The 13,022-nt window shown below is 34.1% G+C and overlaps 1 protein-coding gene across 2 annotated transcripts in view; it reads right to left on the bottom strand.

The window, feature by feature from the left end:
• The window catches only part of TLL1 (tolloid like 1), a 222,240-nt gene that overhangs the window by 35,231 nt on the left and 173,987 nt on the right, over window positions 1-13,022 (bottom strand). For both annotated transcript variants that reach the window (XM_008000210.3, XM_008000212.3), the window contains 3 exons: window positions 12,387-12,512; window positions 9,520-9,680; window positions 3,777-3,957 (listed from right to left, as the gene is read on the bottom strand). In XM_008000210.3, the coding sequence (XP_007998401.1) occupies window positions 3,777-3,957; window positions 9,520-9,680; window positions 12,387-12,512 (468 nt within the window). The remainder of the gene's footprint in view (window positions 1-3,776; window positions 3,958-9,519; window positions 9,681-12,386; window positions 12,513-13,022) is intronic.

Below are 13,022 nucleotides of genomic sequence, written 5' to 3'. Positions count from 1 at the left end.
CGGGAGGCGGAGCTTGCAGTGAGCTGAGATCCGGCCACTGCACTCCAGCCTGGGTGACAGAGCGAGACTCCGTCTCCAAAAAAAAAAAAAAAAAAAAAAAAAAAATTCTTAGAAGTTCTTGGAAAAAGAATGTGGAACAAATAGCTGAACATGTTATATTCTATGTGAAGGTTTCATAAAGCCACAACTACTTCTGAAATTTTTAGAACACTGGCTATAAACATAACCACTTTAGACTATGTGTTTATAAAATATCTCTTGATTGATGTATATAATATATTAACATCTTTATTAGATTGCCTGTAATAAAATATTTGGGAATTTAACTCAATTCGATATGCTTGTATTAATATTAACTTGTAGTAATATTTATTAACTAATGAAGAAATAGGTGTCTATCAGGCAATGTTTGCAAACCAGAAATATTTGGCTAACAGTAATAGGTGGAAACATGATAGGAGTTTTTTTTTCTTTTAAATTTATTTTTATATTTTAATTAAAAGAAAACTCTGAGAAGAAAACGGAGAAAACCATAATGCATCGTCTTTCCACCCTAACCAAGCATTCTTGGTATTTTCATATGGCAAATTTCAGGTTTGTTCCAACCTGCATTCTTAGCTATCTAGACAGTGTATGCACTGTTTTATGCCCAGATTTCCATTAACATGTTACCACCTACAACATTTTACACCATGGAATGGCTGAACCATCTTTGTAGCACAGAAGAGTCCACAAAGTGCATTTGCCATAACTTATTTATGATTTTCCTGTTGTCACAATATTAGGTAGCTCCAAATTTCTGTCCCTATCACATCATTTTGAAATTCATTTTCCAGATTTTGAGATATTTCTTGATGAAAGAGTCCCATGAATGGGATTTCTGGGGCAAATGGAGTAGTAATTTTAATGACTCTTGAAATTTCATTCTGTAGAATTTGTGACAATAAATCCAGTAACACACTTTGTCAAAGCCCCCCATAGTGAGTTTTAACATTTAAAAAAAACTTAGATTTTGTTTGTGAACTATAGTATCTTTATAGTTGGCATACTTGCTTTCTAATAATGTAGTTACAGTGAATTACTTGGCTTTTGACATATGATTATATATTATCACACTGAAAGCATTATTAGAACTCTAATATTTGCAATGTGAACAGACATCAATTAAAATGGATAATCTTCTGTAAATTATGACTTCATAAGATCAACATAATGAGGACACTTATTCACCCAAACTCTTATTTTCTGCCATCTCTTGGTAATACAATAGCAATTTATTACAAACATGTTTTTAACCTTCCCTTTTCCTGGGCAAACATCTTTCCCACTAACAGAAACTCCCAGGAAATTAAATGTGAAAGAGATCTAATCACTCATCCAGAACCATAGTATTTTAAACATCAATCTGACAAACAGCCAAGACTTTTTAATGATTCACAAAGTGAACCCTGAAAATTTATACTTAATAATAATTGTCTTGGACTTTACAAAACAATAATCTAATAAAGAAGTGAAAATTATATCTGCTGTTGTTTTCCAGGTCATAAGGAAAAGAGCTAATGCCATTTGCCAAGGTCATGATCAGTTCTTATGGTTAAGAGAATGGTCTTCAGACCAAGAGATACTAGGTTTAAATGCTCTTTAACACCGAGCAGCTTACTTAACTCCTCAGCTGCCTCATCTGTCATATAAATATGTGAATATAACAATATAAAATGAAACTTTGGGATTTAATTTCTTCATGAACTTCATTGTTCAGTTTAGTTAACTATACTCCATCAAACAATCTAGGCTAGACTCTTTGAAAACTATTGTCACGTTAATTGATTTATATATATATATATATATACATATTTTAAGTGCACTGATAAAAACTTAAAACATGGATGATTGTATGAAATCATCCATGTTTTAAGTATGCATCAGTGAACATGATTTACAGCAAGTTACCTGTTATTGGCTCAAGTACTACCAAGGTGCTCAGTTAATTTTACAAAGCACAGTTCCACAGAGATAAAGAATAAAGACCATATATGCTCATGTGGTAGAGAACAGTATCTTCTGCACAAGCCTTCAGAGCTGTATTTCAAGTAATTAAGGAAGCATCTCTTATATTTCAACAGTACTGTTTCTAAGGACATGAATAATCTGTTTTTATAATTTGGGAATTTTTTTCTTACCAAAAATATCAGAAAGCAAATTTTAAATTTTCTGAGTAACTAAATTTAATCATACTTTGTAGTCAGTATTTGTAGCATATTTCTTTTCTTAAAACAATTTAAAATTAAACATATGACTAAAGTAACATAAAGAGGATCCTGAATACATTATTTTTAAAAATTATTTTAGATTCCTGTGGTACGTGTGCAGGTTTGTTGCATGAGAATATTGTGCAATGTTAAGGCTTGGGGTTTCTATTGAACCCATCACCCAAATAGTGAACACAGTACTCACTAGTAACTTCAATTATTATGACAAAAGTTATTTACTTCATAATTTCAATTTTAAAAATAAATATTTAGATAGCGCTAAGATAAGTAACCTGTCTCTACCTAAATGCTGGGTCACTTAAACTTCATAAAACACATATTATTTATAAAATAGTGAAGTCTTAAAAAGTCTTATTTTCATTAAAATATTAAAACTGTACTTTGAATAATATGAAACATAAATGAATACCTGAGAGGCATTTGTAAAAGGTCATTTAAACTGGGAATAAAGAAGGAAATGAGAAAACGGGAGTTGAGGTCCATTGTATTCTGGAGGCAGTTTTCTGTATGACTTGGAACTCAATGGAGCTTGTGAACCATTAACTTCAATTACACTGAAAACCCCAAACAAACCCTGGACATTGTAAATCTCATTAATTTTAGACACATGAGGACCAGAATAAATGGCCTTTGAATTAACTCAATCCAAATTACTAATATTAAAACATAATTGGAATTCAGTTGCTCTAAATTGCTTGCTAGTTGCAAAGACAGAATAGATTGCTATACTAAGGTTTGTTACAATTTTATCTACTTGGGAAGTTTCAAAATAATGTTTTTATAAAGTATGATGCTGAGATTGAGAAAAAAATTTTCTTGTTTTTTTTCATATATATTTCCATAAAATCTGGGGAGTTTTATAAAATTTCAGATCTTTAAGAAGGAAATTTTACTTTGAGTTGCTTAAACTAAATGTTAAATTCCGAATACAAAAGTGCAAACCATTAAATACAGCTAACAATATATTATATTTAGTAAAATTATAATTTCTGTGTTTCTAGGTTTCTATATCGATGAGGCTAAGCACAATTTTAATATTAGCCTAATAATAATGAAAATATATGAAAATAGGAAGAAATACATTGCTAAATAAAAAGATACAAAAGTGTTGCTAAAATGAGACTACATTTTCCAAACACAAAGAAAAATTATTTTGAAAAATCTGCCCCTTTTTGGAGGTCTTGTATCATTATTTCCATCCACCTGTAGAGAACAAATTCACTGTATAAAAATATTACTATAATTAAAAGTGTTGTTTGTACCAGCCTTTATAATATCTGACTAGATTTTACGTAAGATCTAATTGTTTTCAGGCAACATTTCATCAGGGCCCCTCTTATTAATATCCTAATTTTTAGTAAAATATTACTAAACCTATGTTAAATGATAAGGCCTTCTTCTTCAAGTTGCATTTGCAGAAAACTATGAAAAATAGATCACATACAACTTAATCCAATTCACATTGAAAATCTGTAATATACACACACAACATGTGAATACTTTTACCTGAGAAAAAATGTGCTTTGAAACCCTTCTTGGACACAGTATTGTCAGATTTGAATTCGATCCTCATATTGTTGAACTGGGACGTGATCACTTCAGGCACTTCAGCGCCACAGAATTTGCCATGCAATTTAGACTCAGAGGAAAGACCACTCCAGATCTCCACATAATCATATTTGCAAACCTAGAAAAACATGTGGTTATCAGTTGCCAGATGTGTGAGTACAAGATGATTGACATTTAGCTTAGAAAAATGTATCTTGTTTTTCCCATTTTACTCTTATGGTAGTCAAACTAGAACTAATAGGTAAGGAAAAAAATCAGGTCAGACACAGTGGCTCACTCCTGTAATCCTAGCACACAACTACTAGCAATAGAAATAGCTCTTTCCATTGTAGAGATGAGAAAAATGAAGTTCAGAGATTTTTATACAGCTCGTCCAAAATGATGCTTGTCATACATACATGGCACTGCGGTGATTAACAACAAGGATTTTGACTTAGTCCAGTGCTGTCTCCCAGAAACACCACATTCTAATGAGAACAGCACCATTAGTAACTTTAAAATGAAAGAGGGATACTTGATGTATAATAAAAAAGATTCTTTGCCTTTTAAACTTACTAACAGGACTGATATATCTTAATTTCTTTTTGTTACTGAGTGCTGTGAAGTTGCTCTGTAGGACTGCTGCAGGTCTGCAAACACATAGGAACGCTATTCTGTGCAAAGAAGGTAAGAATTTATATTAAAATAAGATAGCCTCATTCAGATTTATATATAATATACCAACAACACCAAAATGGAAGAAGCTAAATGAATACCAGGTATTTTTAAGCAATTTTACGGCCACTAACAGATGTTTCCATAATACACTTTTCCAAAGTTCCAACAAGGCACACGTTCAAGAACAAATCTTGCATGAACGACCTTATTACATAAATGTGTAATTAGCAAGGTTTAACAATGCATATGATTGAACCCTGGGGCATGATCTGTGCTTTGAAATATGTCAACTCAAATTACTGGTTCTTGTGATATTAATTAGGTGATAAATAAGCAAAATGCTGCTAGGGAAAATGAAATAAGTTTTCTACTGACTTTGTTACAATTGCAATTTTTATTTGGAGAGTTCCAACATAGTATAAAGGACTGTTTCCAAGGCTAAAGATGTTGTCATTGACTTTCCTTTGCAATATCAATATAATGAATAAAATAATGATGTTTTAAGCGTAACCCATTATTCTGTAAGTCAAGTTTTTGCTCAGGCCTTTTATTTTAAATAGCTAAGTTGTCAAACTATGAACATACAGAGAATTCTGTAACAGCTTTCTACACAGTAGCACCATTATAAATTAAAGAACACAAGAATATGTGAACAGAGTTTGTAAAGAGCCATTCTATGAATGGTGACCCTAACTATGAGAATAATGCTTAAAGAACACAAAACCTTAGTTACATAAAACCATCTCCCCTGCTTTCTCCTGAATGCAGACCTCTAGACTTACTACAAATATCTATCAATTAATAAATCAAAATGTCACACCCAACACAGTAATAGCTTAAGGGAAAATGATGGGAGTAGATGTGATTCAACACTAAGTTCATATCAAATCGCAGAATTGGTAAGGACATTCCTATTTTCAAAAGGTGTAGCTCAAAAAAAAAAAACCTCTCTAAAAATAGTATAAAAATTATTTTCTTTACTTATTAAAAGAAAATGATATTTCATGTGGATAAAGTATGTTAAAATGATAAATTACAGTCTTTCTCATTATAAAACTTACATATAATATTGAAAAGAAGCTCAAACGGCCCACTGAGTTCCAAGATACTACAATATGTAGAATGGAAATATGTAATTGAAATATGTAAGTTCATCCCTTTCCCTTTTTTTTTTTTTTTTTTTTTACTTTTTAAAATTATACTTTAAGTTTTAGGGTACATGTGCAAAACATACAGTTTTGTTATGTATGTATACATGTGCCATGTTGGCATGCTATACCCATTAACTCACCATTTACATTAGGTATATCTCCTAATGCTATCCCGCCCCTTTACCCCCACTCCACAACAAGCCCCTGTGTGTGATGTTCTCCACCCTGTTTCCAAGTGTTCTCATTGTTCAGTTCCCACCTATGAGTGAGAACATGCAGTGTTTGGTTTTCTGTTCTTGCAATAGCTTGCTGAGAATGATGGTTTCCAGCTGCATCTATGCCCTACAAAGGACCTGAACTCATCCTTTTTTATGACTGCATAGTATTCCATGGTGTATATGTGCCACATTTTCTTAATCCAGCCTGTCATTGATGGACATTTGAGTTGGTTCCAAGTCTTTGCTATTGTGAATATTGCCACAAGAAACATACGTGTGCATGTGTCTTTATAGCAGCAAGATTTATAATCCTTTGGCTATATACCCAGTAATGGGATAGCTGGGTCAAATGGTATTTCTAGTTCTTGACCCTTCAGGAATCACCACACTGTCTTCCATAATGGTTGAACTAGTTTACAGCCCCATCAACAGTGTAAAAGCATTCCTATTTCCCCACATCCTCCCCAGCACCTATTGTTTCCTGACTTTTTAATGATCATCATTCTAACTGAAGTGAGATGGTGTCTCATTGTGGTTTTGATTTGCATTTCTCTGATGGCCAGTGATGATGAGCACTTTTTCATGTGTCTGTGGCTGCATAAATGTCTTCTTTCAAGAAGTGTCTGTTCATATACTTCACCCACTTTTTGATGGGGTTCTTTGATTTTTTCTTGTAAATTTTTTTAAGTTCTTTGTAGATTCTGGATATTAGCCCTTTGTCAGATGGGTAGATTGTAAAAATTTTCTCCCATTCTGTAGGTTGCCTGTTCACTCTGATGGTAGCAAATCAATAAACGTAATCCATCATATAAACAGAATCAAAGACAAAAACCACATGATTATCTCAGTAGATGCAGAAAAGGCCTTCGACAAAATTCAACAGCCCTTCATGCTAAAAACTCTGAATATACTAGGTATTGATGGGACATATCTCAAAATAATAAGAGCTATTTATGAGAAACCCACAGCCAATATCATACTGAATGGGCAACAACTGGAAGTATTCCCTTTGAAAACTGGCACAAGACAGGGATACCCTCTCTCACCACTTCTATTCAACATAGTGTTGGAAGTTCTGGCCAGGGCAATCAGGCAGGAGAATGAAATAAAGGGTATTCAATGAGGAAAAGAGGAAGTCAAATTGTCCCTGTTGTGGATGACATGATTGTATATTTAGAAAACCCCATTAGCTTAGCCCCAAATCTCCTTAAGCTGATAAGCAACTTCAGCAAAGTCTCAGGATACAAAATCAATGTGTGAAAATCACAAGCTTCTTATACACCAATAACAGACAAACAGAGAGCCAAATCATGAGTGAACTCTCATTCACAATTGCTAAAAAGAGAATAAAATACCTAGGAATCCAACATACAAGGGATGTGAAGGTCCTTTTCAAGAAGAACTATAAGCCACTGCTCAACAAAACAAAAGAGGACACAAACAAATGGAATAACATGCCATGCTCATGGATAAGAAGAATCAATATAATGAAAAAGGCCATACTGCCGAAGGTAATTTGTGGATTCAATGCCATCTCCATCAAGCTACCAATGACTTTCTTTACAGAATTGGAAAAAACGACTTTAAAGTTCATATGGAACCAAAAAAAGAGCCCGCATTGCCAAGACAATCCTAAGCAAAAAGAACAAAGCTGGAGGCATCATGCTACCTGACTTCAAACTATACTACAAGGCTACAGTAACCAAAACAGCATGGTACTGGTACCAAAACAGAGATAAAGACCAATGGAACAGAACAGAGCCCTCAGAAATAATACCACACATTTTCAACCATCTGATCTTTGACAAATCTGACAAAAACAAGAAATGGGGGAAGAATTATCTATTTAACAAATGGTGCTGAGAAAACTGACTAGCCATATGTAGAAAGCTGAAGCTGGATCCCTCCCTTACACCTTATACAAAAATTAATTCTAGATGGACTAAAGACTTAAACGTTAGACCTAAAACCATAAAAACCCTAGAAGAAAACCTAGGCAATACCATGCAGGACATAGGCATGAGCAAGGACTTCATGACTAAAACACCAAAAGCAATGGCAACAAAAGCCAAAATTGACAAATGAGATCTAATGAAACTAAAGAGCTTCTGCACAGCAAAAGTTCATCACATTTCAAACTTTAATTCTCTTTAAGGGAACATAGAAGTCAGCTACCTCTTTTTTACCCAAAAGCCACTAGTAAAAAGCTAAAACTTCCTTGGTTACTACAAGTAGAATTAAGAGGAAAGAAAAATAATTAAAAGGAAAGAGGCCAGGCGCTATGGCTCATGCCTGTAATCCCAGCACTTTGGAAGGCTGAGGCAGGCAGATGACTTAAGGTCAGGAGTTCAAGATTGGCCTTGCCAACATGGTGAAACCCAATCTCTACTAAATACAAAAATTAGCTAGGTGTGGTGGTGCATGCCTGTAATTCCAGCTATTCAGGAGGCTGAGGCAGGAAGAATTGTTTGAGCCTGGGAGGCGGAGGTTGCAGTGAGCCAAGATAGCACCACTGCTCTCCAGCCTGAGCAACAGAGTGGGACTCTGTCTCAAAAAAAAAAAAAAAAAAAAAAAAGGAAAGAAGGAAAAGTAGGCAGTAAAAAAGGAAGAAGCAAAGATAGACACACAAAAGCAAAACTATGGTATAAAACCCACAAATACTACCAACAATTATTGCTTCAGTGGCACAGATACATTACATTTCTGTTCTCTGATATACATCAGAGACAAAAGTGCCCAACTGACATATATCAAAGACAAAATAATTTTTGTGGGTTAATTTTATTTTATGGATGAATAAAAATCATGTTCATTTAATAAACATCAAAAACGTTGTTGGGAAAAAGGATGCAAAGGAAGTTAGAAAAAGAAGAGAACGTACAGAAGATTAAACAAAACAAATGTTTATAACCTTTCCTCTGGAATTAAACCAGTATTGACCAGTCATACAAAGGACATTTTTCTAAAAGTTTCCATTTCAGGCTTGACATTCCATTTGAATTTGATGTGTGTGTGTGCACTAGCACAAAGGAATTTTCAAATAAATGATTTCACTTGTTTAAATGTAATCACCTGACAGAAACTGTACCTTTAGTAGAGTAAGCTACATTCTGTATAAAAAAAAGGATAGCTTTCGATAAATACATCTTTTACTGAGGTTAAAAAATTAATCTTTCTTTCTTTGTGAACTATGAGCACATTCATAATGAAAAGCTATGTATATAATAACAATATACCCATTTTCATAAGTAAAATATGCCATGTTCTTCCAAATGATATTTTTGTTATGACTCAGCCAGAGGGTTTTGGTTTATTTTTTCTAGAAGTGTCTATGTGACATGAAGGTAATCCTAAACACTCCATAGTTATTTAATAAATCAAGAAAATGGTAAATATTAAATACACTAAATAAAAACTCCCTCTAGGTAATCTTCAATCTTCCAGAAAGAGTCTAAATTATCATCCAATGCCAACAAGATTCATAAGTAGTTGCAGAAATGAGCAGTAGGACAAAGAAAGAATACAATGTCTATACTATTTTACTACATCTTTCTTTTTCTTCTTCTGTTTCTTTTTTTTTTTTTTAATTTGACAATTTGCCTTCAGGGAGTTCCAAAACATGATTTTTTAAAATTACAGCTATTGTTCACTTACTTCATTGCCTTCCAATTCAAAAAACTCAAACTTCACAGAAATTCTGTACTGGGTTGGTGCAACCACTTGCCACACACAGTTCTTATTAGGAGGATACTCCTTGGGCCAGCCGGGGGTGGTTATGGTGCCATTAAGTTTGGTAAGAAGTCCACCACAAGCAGCTAGAAGAAAAGAAAAGAAAAAGTTATATTCTCCCCATAAAGTCACCCACTTCTTAGCACCTGTCCATTAATTAATACCAAAACACCTCAGCACTAAATTTCAACCATCTTCTGGATTTTAATACCCAGAAATGGCAGTCTCTCTTCCTTGGTCTTTATACAAGTACTGTACTCATAAAATCTCATTTTTAAAGTGTTGTTTTGTAGCTTAAGAGCCGAGAATTTTAGTAGCTTTAAAGTAGGGGGAGTAATTTAAAAAGATGAAAAAAACCTGGATCTCAGTTTTCTTATCTTTAGAGTTGGTCTAAGAATATCTTGTAGTGCCTTGGCCACTGTAGAATTAAGGAAAAAATAATATTTTTTGTCAGAATTGAGAAGGGTGTTAGGAGATTTAAGGAAAATATACATGTAAAGCATGATATAGGCTGATGTAATAAAACCGAATCAATTGTTCATTTCCTCAAACTTTTTTTCCAAGACAAGTAATTCAATATTACCTGAGTTACCAGACAAGATAAATTAAGGTAAATAGAACATACTTGTTATTCCAAAAAGTCCCATTTAAATACTGATTTTCTTTTGAAATAGATCTATGATGATTTACTTTTAAAAGGTTCTATTTAAATTTCTTCTCTTCCTTATTGACAGTGAAATTAGCAAAATCATGGTATCTAAAAGCAAGCTGAGTGAAAAGAACATACACTGTACACTGTTGATAATTAATTCCTAAGGAGTCAAGAGTTACCTAAAATAACTGGTCCCTTTTTTGTCTTTGTGCCTGTATGTGTGTGTGTGTGTGTGTGTGTATACACATATACATATATGCTATATTTGAGTACATACAAACACTACCTGTACATTTACCATTTTCTTGGTAAATTGCAATAAAGTAAGTATTTCTAGTTGCTCCACAAAAACAGTAGTCTTGTTATTTTTTGATTGTCTCATATACAATGTCCTCTTTTAAAAATACACTGCTTCATTACTAGGTCTTTTTTATTCTGGTAAAGGGGGAAAATTAGTGTTTAATAGGTGGGATAGAGAATTCTGGAAGTCAAATAGGAAAGTTCAAACTTTTAAAAAGAAACAGGAAGTCTCTGATTTTTGCTGAATAGGTCAGCAGAGGGGTATGCATTAAGTAAATAATGCTTTCCCCTTTGCCACTTATTATATCCTTTATTACAGGTACAGTAGAAAACAGGTGCTCATTTTCAGAGGACTAACATTTTGGAGGGAGACACCAACAGTAAGCCAATAAATACATAAATATAAATAATGTTAAACTGCTACACATTGTATGAAGATGTACTTTGCCGAAATTTTTAAAGAGGAATAAAGGAGGAATAGACTGGAGGAAGAAAGATCTTCCAATTCATCCTGCCTGTAATAGCAGTATGGGGCCTGTAATAGGATGGAGGTAGGGAAACTAAAAAAGAGTTAGCTTTAAAATCTGAAGGAAGAGATCATAGGTAATGATAACAAAACATTGTATAAGGAACCTCATCTTAGAATGTAAATAGGAAATGCAGATAACCATGACAAATATGTCTTTTAAAAAAATCAATCATTTATTGATAAAACACATATTTATGTCCTGCTTTATGCCTGACTGTGCTAGATGTTAGAGATGTACAGATGATTCTGACTCAGGACTTCTCATTTTAATAAGGGAGACATACCTATAGACTATATTAAGAAAAGATAAAAACAAATGATGGATGGATGGATGGATGAAGAAATGGGAGGATGAATAGATAGATAGATGGGTGAATGAAATTCTAGATCTAGATAGAGAAGGAAATATATCTAGATATATTAACATACATATACATGGTGGCCTAGTATGACAGATGAACGAATGAATGATGGTAGGATGGATAGATAAAAATCTAGATCTAGACAGAGATAGTTACAGATATATTAATATATACAAACACAGTGGCCTGGTGAATGGATGGATGGATGGATGAAAGGAAGGATGGATATAAAACTAGGTCTAGATGTAGATTTATGTATAGATGAATCTAGATAGAAACAGATATAGATAAATTTATTTATATATGTGTATATATGTGAAATGGTTTGACTGTTTCCCCACCCAAATCTCATCTTGAATGATAGCTCCCATAATTCCCACATGTCATGGGAGGGATCTGGTGGGAGGTAACTGAATCATGGTGGAGGGAGTCTTTTCCATGCTGTTCTCACAATAGTGAGAAAGTCTTACAAAATCTGATGGTTTTATAAAAAGGAGTCCCCTGCACATGCTCTCTGGCCTGCTGCCACATACGACGTGCTTTTGCTCTTCTTTCGTCTTCTCCCATGACTATGAAGCCTCCCCATCCATGTGGAACTGTGAGTACATTAAATCTCTTTCCATTATAAATCACCCAGTCTTGGGTATGTTTTCATTAGCATAATAAATATACTAATGTGTCTGTATTAGCAGCATGAGAATGGACTAATACAGTGTGTTTTACATATGTAAACAAGGTGATCTGGTAGTCAAAGGAGGAAAGGATCGATTCTATAACAAGAATCCAGGGGAGGTTTCACATCAGCTGTGACTATGAATTGAGTCTTACTAATTGAGGAAAGAGGTCACTATAGGATAAAGGGAAGGAAAGTGGAAAACAGATAGAGAATGACAACATAAGAAAGAAAGAATTGTGGGGGGTGGGGGTCCAGGAAGGAGTGCAGTCATACCTTCACAGCTCCTCCTGTCTGGGCCCAGCTCATAGCCAGGCTCACAGGCACACTGGTAACTGCCCAGGGTGTTCAGACATCGTTGCTCACAGCCTCCACGGTCAGGCTTGGCACACTCGTCTTCCTCTATGAAAATGGCCATAGTTACAGAACAACTATACATATATATATATATGTATGTATGTATGTGAAATGGTTTGGCTGTGTCCCCACCCAAATCTCATCTTGAATGATAGCTCCCATAATTGTCACATGTCATAGGAGGGACCTGGTGAGAGGTAACTGAATCATGGTTGGGGGAGTCTTTTCCATGCTGTTCTTATATATATGTATGAGGGTGGAAATCTTTCTAAAAAACTACCGTGTTAATGGTTCCAAATAAAATGGAAACAATTCTTTGCTTCCATTGCTTCCATCAACAAAGGAGCAGGAACAACATATCAGCCTCTGATGGATAATGTATAAATTTCATGTTGCTGCTACCTAAGCGTTGTCAAAGAACCCAGAGAAGGCCTGGAAACCTATAGCTGGGTCAACTGAAGATCACTTTATCTCAGACTCAGTGTGTGTTTTTCTGAATTTGAAGTCAAACGAGGATAATGAAGCCTAGGCTTTTTTCAGAATGAAATTTAAAAA

Source organism: Chlorocebus sabaeus, chromosome 7 (assembly GCF_047675955.1).
Source record: "Chlorocebus sabaeus isolate Y175 chromosome 7, mChlSab1.0.hap1, whole genome shotgun sequence".
NCBI classification, from domain to species: Eukaryota; Metazoa; Chordata; class Mammalia; order Primates; family Cercopithecidae; genus Chlorocebus; species Chlorocebus sabaeus.
The sequence above is the reverse complement of the archived record's forward strand: the minus strand, read 5'-3'. Positions and strand labels throughout refer to the sequence as shown.